Source organism: Solanum dulcamara, chromosome 8 (genome assembly GCF_947179165.1).
Source record: "Solanum dulcamara chromosome 8, daSolDulc1.2, whole genome shotgun sequence".
Taxonomy (NCBI): Eukaryota; Viridiplantae; Streptophyta; class Magnoliopsida; order Solanales; family Solanaceae; genus Solanum; species Solanum dulcamara.
Window position 1 is genome coordinate 57,275,743 of NC_077244.1, and position 10,260 is coordinate 57,286,002.

Below are 10,260 nucleotides of genomic sequence, written 5' to 3' on the forward strand. Positions count from 1 at the left end.
CTTTTAAAATCAATCTCTCCCTCAACTTTGAACAATAATCAAACTCCCCATTTATTCCATGTATTGTCCATTTTACTCTTGTTATATCACATCTATTTAATATCACTTTATATTATATATAATTTACTTTTTAACATATATATTTATAACTTTTTCTTTAAGTTCTTTAACATTATAAGTAGAATAATAGTTTTAAGAGTTTATAACAAAATTTAATATTATTCTTATGGCCGTTATTTCAATATAATATGCATTAAGTGTGTGTATATGTATGTATACATATATTTTTTCTTTTTCCCACTATTTTACTCTATGCGTTTCATATTACTTGACTCTTCTTGATATATATGACACCCCTTAAAAAATTAATTAGAGGTGTATTTTACTAAGTTAACATTACTAATAATATTTTGAAACCTTAAATTTGACTATTACTATTTTATGCAGTTATTTAATATTAAGGGTAGAAATAAAAAGATAGTAAAAATTTCTTAAATTTCATAAATTATACAAGTAAATTAAAACAACTACTTTTAGAATGAGAGTCAAGTAATATAAATGGCGGTGAGTATTCTCTTCTATATAAATAAATAAATTTTGATTGACATTGATGGATTATTACATAAATTATAATCTAAAATAATTTAAAATCTAAATAATACAATCTTTAAAAATTTGTCCATAATTATTTGTATTTCCTACATTGAAATATATTTCTATAGTTATTATTCTTTGATATTTTCACTTGTATAAATAAATATTAGAGTTTTGATTATTATTAATAAAATTAATTTTCTCATTATGCTAATTTACTTCATTATAGAATATCATTAACTTATATACTTAAGTAGTATTTTTTATTTTTTTGTCCAAAAATAATGTTTATGCTTTTATAAAAAAATTATTAAATTAAATAAAAAAAATAAAAATATCATGATTTCTAAAAAAGTAAAAAAAATTGATAATAAAAGGGTATAATAGATATTTTAAAATTTTAATTAGGATAAAAGAATTTGAGGGGAGAGTTTAATTTAAAAACAGTTTTTAATGATTGTCCTTGTTCTGTCCACTCCTCTTTTATTTCTTCCTTATCTTTCTTAAAAATCACTCTTTCTGTTCCTGAATTCTGGTGGAATTTTTCAAGAATGCAAAGCCTAGTGCTCTCTTGTGAGAGCAGCAGCTTTCTATTTAGACCCTCATTTGCATTTCCCAATTTCTCCCCTGCTAATCCCCCTCTAATTGCTATCTCCAGGTAAAGCTTGTTTCTTTAGCTGCCCTTTTTAGTCTTTCTTGAATAATTGAGCATGAATTGTTTCAATCTCAGCTTAAATTTCCTTTTTTTGATTATATGGGGTTGTTTTTTTTCTTGTTTTTTGTCAGCTGGTACAATATTGTCCACAAATATAAAGAGATAACAAAGGTTGTTGGTATTTTTAACCTAAAAGGTAGAAGAAGAGGTATTTTTGAACCAATAACAAACATTGAGGGTATTTTTAGATCAAAAGGTGAAAGAAGGGTATTTTTATGTCATTTCCGATTGGTTAGGGGTGTGATTAAGTATATTTTTAAACCAAAAGATAAAAAAATGATATTTATGAGGTTTTTTTCATAGATGACCTTTTCCCTATGAAATAATAGGGTTTTAAAATCAAACTCTCCCTCAAGTTTAATTTAAAAACAGTTTTTAATGATTTGTGGTGTTTCAGAAAGAGAAGCAATCTATCTAGTGTGAGAAACCAAAAAAAAATGAAAAATCTTAGCATTCTCTGTGGATTCACTCGTTCAATTCAGAGAAGTATGCTCTGCTCAGTTACTGGACTTGTCCACAATACCCGTTATTCCTTGTCCACTTTGCGAGAGGACCCACAATTAGACGAATTGATGGAATTTTTGGACAGTCTCAACAACTTCGAGAAATCAGGGGTTCCCAAAGGCGCAGGAACAGATTCCGAAGATGGTTTTGATCTAGGAAGAATGAGACGCTTGATGGGACTCATGGGTAATCCCCAATCTAGGTTTAAGGTCAGATTTCCTTCTCTATTTTTCTATATTCAGTTCAATTTGTAGTTTTGTGTTCAGTTTCCTTGCAAATTATTGTAGACTCTTCATATTGCTGGAACAAAAGGAAAAGGATCAACAGCTGCATTCCTCTCCACTATACTGAGGGCAGAAGGCTATTCTGTTGGTGTCTATACTAGGTATTGTCAAACATGTTTTATCAGTAACATTCTTAACTACTTATTTATAGCTGGGCACGTTGTATGTAGTTTGTATGACTAGTTGATTTGTTGCATATGAGCAGTCCACATATACAGACTATCAGGGAACGCATAACCTTGGGAAGGTGGGGTGACCCAGTATCAGCCAAGGCATTGAATCATCATTTCAATACAAGGAGGGAGGTTCTTGAGAGGGCAGTGAAACTTGAGAATGGATGTCTCAGTCATTTTGAGGTTCTTTTCCCTTCCATTCAGCTTGCAATACATAACTGATTGAAAGATGGTTTGCGATTAGTCGTCACTCATCAGTGAAAATGCCTTGATGCTTTTCTCCTCTGGAGTTATCTTAACAGTTTCCATTTCTGGATTTGATTTCTATAGTTACAAGAATTTGCTCTCTCCAAATTACTCTTTAATTCTCATTTTTGGTCTGCTTTGTATATGGTCTTGTCTAATTTGTTTCTTCTTTTTCTTAAAATGTCAGGTTTTTACTGCTATTGCATTCAGCCTATTTGCTGAAGAAAATACGGAAATTGCAGTTGTGGAGGTTGAACACATTGACTTGACTCTTTTCTCTACAATAGCTGTACTCTTTTTTTCCCCACTTCCTCTGTTCTTTCCACCATAGTTGGTGTTTTAAACAAATAATCTTTACACTATATTAGATATTTGGTCTTCCTTCTTCTTTTTCTTTTCTTTTTCCTCCAAAGTCCAAAGTTTTCTTTCCACTCGTGTGTACACTCACATTTTATATTTTCCCCTACCGTATAGGCTGGATTGGGTGGAGCACGAGATGCCACTAATGTTATTTCGGGTCCTGATCTTGCTATATCAATCATAACTTCTATTGGCGAGGAACATCTGGATGCTCTTGGGGGCTCTTTGGAAAGTATAGCAGTGGCAAAATCAGGAATAGTTAAAAATGGGCGTCCAGTTAGGTGGTCTTTCCTTCACCTATCCATTGGATATATTTGAAGATGAATTTTTTTTCTTGAAATTGTGTTTGATCTGATGTTTTCTGTTTAGGGTTATCTAGACATATGTGCTTTCAGACACTGGGAAAACAGCCAATGCCTTATAATGGTTGTATTTATTTAGGGTAGTAGTCTGCTAGTTCTAACCTCAAACTTCGATGAGATGGTAAAGATGATTAACCTGTTAATGTTGTCTGTGTAGTATGTTATGTTAAAAAATTATCATTAATTATTTTACTTGCTATTGGATCAACTATGCTTGACTTGCTTCAATTCAATATTTCAGCTGGTTATAGGAGGTCCGTTCATTCCATCCATTGAGTGCATTCTTCGTAGAAAAGCATCTTCTATGTCTTCTCCAGTGGTATCAGCATCTGATCCTGGAAATAGAAGCTCTTTGAGAGGCTTCTGTGAAGTGAATGGCATACCACGGCAATTATGTGATATAGTGCTCCAGATTGAGAAGGACTTTGATCTGGTATATACTGATATTCATTTGTGGTTCATAGAATGCAAATTGGGCTTTTTGAAACTTGTTCAATTTCTAACAACATAACAAGCTATTAATTGCTTTTTCATAAATAGTGCAGTCTATTGAACTTTTAGGTGTGAAATTACGCATGCTTGGAGCTCACCAACTTCAGAATGCTGTAACTGCCACATGTGCAGCATTATGCCTTAATAAGCAAGGTAAAGACTCAAATTTTTCTTTTGTTCTTACTTCAAAATTAGTTCTTGCAAATTAATAAATTTTCGACTCTGATGGAAATTGAAATCATATAACCTTGTTTTCTAGTCATGAGAAACATTAACCGAGTTTGTTAAGTGCTCAGTTAATTTATACTATGGAATGGCTTTCTAATGTCACTTCTTGAAACCTTTATCACGTGTGCATACTCATAAGGAAAAGTAGATAAAGCTTTCTTGCCAGTTAAGCTACGATGTTTCTCTAACAGTACGGATTAGCTGATGCATTATGGAGACTATATAGCCTTGTATTATTCTTTTTGATAGGTATTCAACCTTTTATTCTGTTATGCTTTACTGATTTGACATATTTTTATGGCGTTCAGGACACTAAAACTGCATAAATCATTGGGCTTACAGCTTGCTCCATGAAATAGAGCACTCATCTCAAAGCTTTTCGCTTTTTATATTGTTGATTTGAAGGATTTATCTTGGCAAATCTCGCTTACTCTGTTACATTAATAGCAGTTAGGTCAGGCTTTACCTTTAACCGCTAGAATTATTCCAGGGGTATTTAGCTACCAACACATGCTTGACCACATTAATTTGGTATTTCCTCTTTTCAGTTGTGGGTTTACCTCTAATTGGGATGATTTCTCCTGATTGACTCTAGTAGATTCGGAAAAGGATGAACGTGGAGTTAATCTTAAAGCTTCATAAGATTTCTTCCGTTTTACTAGAAGTAGATTGTAATCATCTAATAATGGATATAAGTCATTTTAACTACAAAGTTTACATTGACAATGTCAGGTACTTGATTGAAGTAGTTTGATAATTTGCTTGTATAATATGATCAACTTTCTTTTTTAACTTTATTCTTGTAATGCGTCTAAATGCCAGGATGGAGTTTGTCCAGTGGATCTATTCGTACTGGTCTGGAGAGCGCATTTTTGCAAGGGAGAACCCAAATATTGTCTTCAGAAGAAGCTAATTTACTTGGAGTATCTGGGGCAACTATACTACTTGATGGAGGTTGAATCCTGATGTTCTTATTGTTGGTCATGCACTTGTGCACGTGTGTATATATGTGTTACATATAGACATGGATAATACAGTGTTTTATATCTGTTTTCAAGAGTTGTAATTGTCTGTCTCTTGGACTTGGATAACATGATAATGAATAAACATTTTCAGCACATACGAAGGAATCTGCCAGGGCTTTGGCAAACACGTTGCAGATGACATTTCCAAAGGCAAAATTGGTTGTCGTGGTTGCTATGGCGAATGACAAGGACCATCTAGGTTTTGCAAGAGAGCTACTCTCAGGTTTGACCAATTTTGAATTTCTTTTTCACGTATCCATATCCTTTTTTAGTTGGTGATTTCTTAGATCATGTACCCATTTAATTTTTCAATTATAGCATAGGTATAACCTGAAAATTGTGGAATAGTTTTGTTGTCAATTTAACCCTTTTTGCGCGTTTGCTACCGTTACTTTGCAACTAAATACTTGTCCCAAAACTATTAATTCTTTAGAGTTCTTAATGAAGACTTGAAACTATAGAGAAGTACTCTAGAGAGCAATGTCTTAGGACAAATAGAAGTTAGACATGATACATTGCAAGTTTAAACCCTTATAAGAAGAATGAAGGTGAAGTAAGATTAGACAGAATTGTGATGCCTAATGAATACAATACGGACATTTGGACTTAGTCTTTGAGTAGAATGGCATGATAGATGAACAGGCAAAACATAGAGTTAAAAAATAATGGCTAGAGGCGTCTTACGAGAATATTATGTGATAAAAAGATACTTAAAACTTTATGAGTCAACGATGTTATATGGCTACGAATGATTGGGTCTCCAAGCGTAACATATCCACAAGATATATTGTTTATGGAATGCAGATGTTAAAAGATAGATTTGCCTTCATTAAAGATGAGCCAAGACTGAAGAATATAAGAAATGATAACATCCCATAGAGGGTTCAAATGGATCATGTGGAGGATATTAAGAGCATGTTGCCTGAGATGGTTTTGTTATGTCCCACATTGATAGACCTCATATGCAGTCTTTCAGTGTGACGATATGATAGTTGGAGGTGCTAAAAAGGGATGGCATAAGTTAAAATTTGGATGGATGAAATGAACTAGTCTTGCGACTGCGAGAATGTTACAGCAAATATTGGGTCGTTAAACCTAAATATCCATAAGATGAGTGTCATAAAAATGGATATTAAAGATGAATGTGTGGTCATAAAGATTGAACAGTATTAGAAATGATGACGTATGATAAAGGGTTCAAGTGGCAAACACGGTGCATATAAGGGAGAAAGTTGTCTGAGATGATTTTGTTATGTCCTACATAGACTTCATATTCTGTGTCTGGCGAGGAGATGTGTATGATAATTGAAGGTGCTAAAAGAAAAAGGGTAAACCTAAAATTACATGGAACGGAACTGTTGAAAAGAACTACTACCTTTCTAAGTCAATGTGAACTTAGCTAAAAACAGAATACAAATGCAGTAAAGTAATTCATATAGATGACAGCTACTACTTGAGATAAAGGTGTAGTTATTATGCTTACATTATGTTTGGTCTTAACAAGAATTGTCCCTTTGCGAACTTCGGATAAATAGGTTTGGTCTTAATGGGAGTTTTTTTTGTCTGGATCTTTTGTATGTTACTCTAGGGATAAGTGCGATATTTAGATAATCTTAGTTCAAAAGCTCGTAATTTGTCTTAAACGACATTATTTATTTTCGGAATGGAATAGACCCAAATAGAGCTGAATGATTATGAAGAATTCAGACAACCAACTTTAACTAGTTTGGATTTGTGGCATGGTTGATTAATTGTTTGATTTCAAAGACAAATTTGGGATGTGACCTTTATTATTATTATTTTTTTACCTACCTGAGGCACAAACTTTTGAAACCTCATTATTAGGTTTTAAGGTTAAAGAACATATCACCTTAGAGCATCCAATCAATATTCGTTTGGCTCGACGAAGATGTTGTATTCCTGTTAGTTGCACAGCCTTCTCTTGTTAAAAAAGAAGTTGTATATCCTTTTCTACTCTCTCTCTCCTCAGTTGCTTCTTGAGCCAACAAAGTTTTTGCTTGTATTTCCTTGCCACTTTCAATCAATCAGAAAAGGAGTATTCACAATCTTCTAATCAAAATGACTTCTTGCTCTATTTGTGCATTTTTCTATGTAACAAGTTGAGCCTAATATGGGTTATCAGATTCTTTCCATGTAGGAAAGTTTATAAGGTCAATCTATTTAGCTTCTCTTGGTATGAGACAACTTATAACTGTTCAATTTTAGGAAGATAGATATCTCCTTAAAACGTCTAAAACTGGAAACAAAGGAATTGGTATTGAGACATACGGAGTACTCAAGCAGCAAACTTTCCAAATATAACGTTGTTCACTCTCTCCTTACTTTTGGCCATTTACATTTTTTTTAGTTACTAATACAAACAACTAATGTGAGTTCTAAATGAAATGTGAATTCTCAGCTTTCTAATATTAGAGTGTTTGTTTCGAACATTATACTTGTATTCTACATGTTTTTTGGTATGTGATTGTTGTATGATAAATGGCTCCACTAAGACAGAGCCATTCTTTTGGCAGTTGGGGATTTGGATGCTGTATTTTCTACAGAAGTCGACATCGCTGGTGCTAAATCAAGAATGGCTTCTGCATCTTCATTGAAATGTGCTTGGGTTAATGCTTCGAGAGAGATGAATATGAAAGTTCTTGACCTCAAAGTTGCAGATAGTGAGGATCAATCACTTCAAACTGCAGGGATGATGGAATCTCAAAGCATTTTACTTGCGGAGGGATCATTATTGGCTTGCATGAGAGCTGGTTTTAAGATCCTCAATGAAAGAACTGGAGAACAACCTAGAATTATAGTAGTCACTGGTTCTTTGCATATTGTTTCTGCTGTTTTAGGCTACTTGCACAGCTGATTCCTATTTGGTAAGAGAACTTCCATTTTGGGTACTAGTTTGAAAACATTTGATATAGAATTACTTATTAAAAGGTGACTGAATTTATCAACTAATGAAATGTCAAATGAGCTGGGGTCGATTATATGCATTTTCTGTATCAATTCTACTCTATTAGTGTCCTCTGGTTCTTTGGGCTATTTATGCTAAATATGGCGCGATATGTTTAAGGCCTTGCCAGAGCCCTTTGATGAGTTGAGTTCTAAATGAGCTTAGGAGGTTCAGAGCCCTGAAATTGCCCGGGTAAAAATTGAATAGATGAACTGTGGATGATTGGATGATTCCTTGGCTCACTTTGGTCCTATTGAGTGTATAATTGTTTACGATGATGACGTGATTTTTGAATGTGTATTTCCTTGCAGCCCAGTTGTGGAAGCCAACTTAACTTATTACATGGATCTCTCTGGTATCTGGAGCAGGAAGAAAAACAATTAACTCGACTGAAACACATCGTACAAGTGAAGGAAAAATTAATGTTCCTGTACTTGTTTAGAGCACTAGAACAGGTTTCGTGCAAACACTGTACGTTGCCAAGTAGCCAAAGTGGTGTAAAAGAGAGTAGTGTTGAACAAAAGTTTGTCGTGTAAAAAGCTTCCCATATGGGGTAGTCTTGTTTGGGTGGTTGTTACCTTGTTGTATTGTACAATGTTTATTTTGATTACTCAATTGTATCGTTAAGTTCTATGTTATGTAACGGCGAAAGTGTAGTAATCGATTTGGTTGATCACATCGTTATTTTTTTTCTTCTTTTGCCTTTATTTATTATTTAATAATTTTATTTTATCCTTTATCATACTTTGTTTATAATAACTCTTACCTTGTATCCTCTTCTTCTTTTTTTTTTATGATATTGCTTCAGATTGTTGATGATGGAACTGATAAAATCTATTCAAATATATTATATTATTAAAATAATGTGATACAATATTACGATACGTTATGAAATTATAGGTAACAACCATCTAAACAAGTTGTTAGATATTTCGGACCAAGTTAAACAATTAAAAAAGTACAATTTTTTCTATAACAACACCCTCTATAATAATATTTTACTATTTAGATAAGTTTTATTTGGAATTAAATTTTATGTTATATTTTACTTTTTATAACAGTTTATTTTTAACCTACGTATTCACTATTCAGTATAGTCCACTTTTTTTTTAAAAAAAAAACTGTCTATGACAACCTTACTTAAATATTTTAAGAAATATAAATTTAATAAACTTTGTAAGTTTTAACCAGGAATGTGGAACATCAAAAACAACTGTGAACTTGGAATGCGATGAAGATACAAATAACTTTTTTTATATTTTTTATATGAAAAAATTACAAGAATATTCAATTTAAGATACATATTAACAATATATACATATACTTTCTTTTATTTACAAAATTAAGTTTCTAATTACATATATAATAATAGAATAATTTTTTCGTATTTTATTATGAGCCATTGTTTGTTCCTTATTTATTGATTATGTTTCGATTTTTAAAAAATTGATAATTATTGTCTTTTTGGCTTCTCTATCAGAAATACATTTTTATAGGGTTCTTTCTGTTTAATTGTATATACAATAATATCAGCCTATGAATGTATCCCTCGATCAAATCTTTTACTTTGATATTTTTCTCTCTACCCACTATTTACCTCCATCTAATCATATCTTTTACTTTTGTAAATAAATCTCTCTCTCTTTACAGGTTGATTCGATAATTCCAAGGTGAAAAAATTGATTTCTACATTGTTGGTTTCTCTGTTTTTACAAATTACTTCCGTAATTTCTAAGTGAAATATATAATTTCTCTATTATTGAGTTATTGAAGTTTTCACCATTCTCATATTTTATTTTTTCACTAAGTTCATGAGAAAACATACTATGGAAACCACCCCACCAGAAAAAGCCCTAGGCTTAATCATTCCATTAGATGTGTTGATAGTCCTCTGATTGTATGTTCTAGATTGAGTTTTGAGTTACATGCATACCCTCTATCTCCAGTCAGTGAAAATGAAAAGCCCGAATGTATTACTATTAGTTCGTCAAAGAGTAAGGTTAATAAGAAACTTTGTAATTTAAGGTCTTACAAGGATAAGGAGAAGGTCGATAATGTTGTTGATTCAAAAAACTTACCACATGAGAGGGATTTCGAGGATGAAATACTAATCACTAAAAAAATCAAGTTCAACAATGAACCTAAATCAACTTCCAAAGTCAATACGAAGGTATTAATTTTTTAGTTAATACCTTTTTGTTGAAATATTCATCATTCACTGTTTATTTATTTAAAATTAGTACTTTTTTTGTTAGAAGTCTGTTGTGGTTGATGGAAAGAAAAAATGCCAAATCGAAAAGGTGTTAAATTGG

At 32.2% G+C, this 10,260-nt stretch overlaps 1 protein-coding gene across 3 annotated transcripts; it reads left to right on the plus strand.

Annotated features, from left to right (window-relative positions):
• Positions 1 to 1,054: 1,054 nt before the first annotated feature.
• LOC129899198 (dihydrofolate synthetase) lies at positions 1,055 to 8,624 on the plus strand. 3 transcript variants are annotated; one of them, XM_055974059.1, is made up of 12 exons: positions 1,055 to 1,252; positions 1,707 to 2,022; positions 2,101 to 2,198; positions 2,303 to 2,453; positions 2,704 to 2,766; positions 2,991 to 3,152; positions 3,480 to 3,671; positions 3,784 to 3,883; positions 4,781 to 4,912; positions 5,075 to 5,206; positions 7,518 to 7,868; positions 8,260 to 8,624. In XM_055974059.1, exons 1-11 carry the CDS (start codon positions 1,146 to 1,148, stop codon positions 7,856 to 7,858), a joined length of 1,794 nt encoding a protein of 597 aa, XP_055830034.1. In that variant the 5' UTR covers positions 1,055 to 1,145; the 3' UTR covers positions 7,859 to 7,868; positions 8,260 to 8,624. The 3 variants fall into 3 exon arrangements, with proteins under 3 accessions (XP_055830034.1, XP_055830035.1, XP_055830036.1); XM_055974060.1 differs by having other exon boundaries at positions 1,899 to 2,022; XM_055974061.1 differs by lacking the exon at positions 8,260 to 8,624 and having other exon boundaries at positions 7,501 to 7,730.
• Positions 8,625 to 10,260: the final 1,636 nt, after the last annotated feature.

Coding starts and splice junctions, on each gene's coding strand:
- LOC129899198 (XM_055974059.1), top strand. CDS start 1,146: ATGCAAAGCCTAGTGCTCTCTTGTGAGAGCAGCAGCTTTCTATTTAGA. Junction 2,454..2,703: donor GATGTCTCAGTCATTTTGAG/GTTCTTTTCCCT, acceptor TTAAAATGTCAG/GTTTTTACTGCTATTGCATT. Junction 4,913..5,074: donor AACTATACTACTTGATGGAG/GTTGAATCCTGA, acceptor AAACATTTTCAG/CACATACGAAGGAATCTGCC.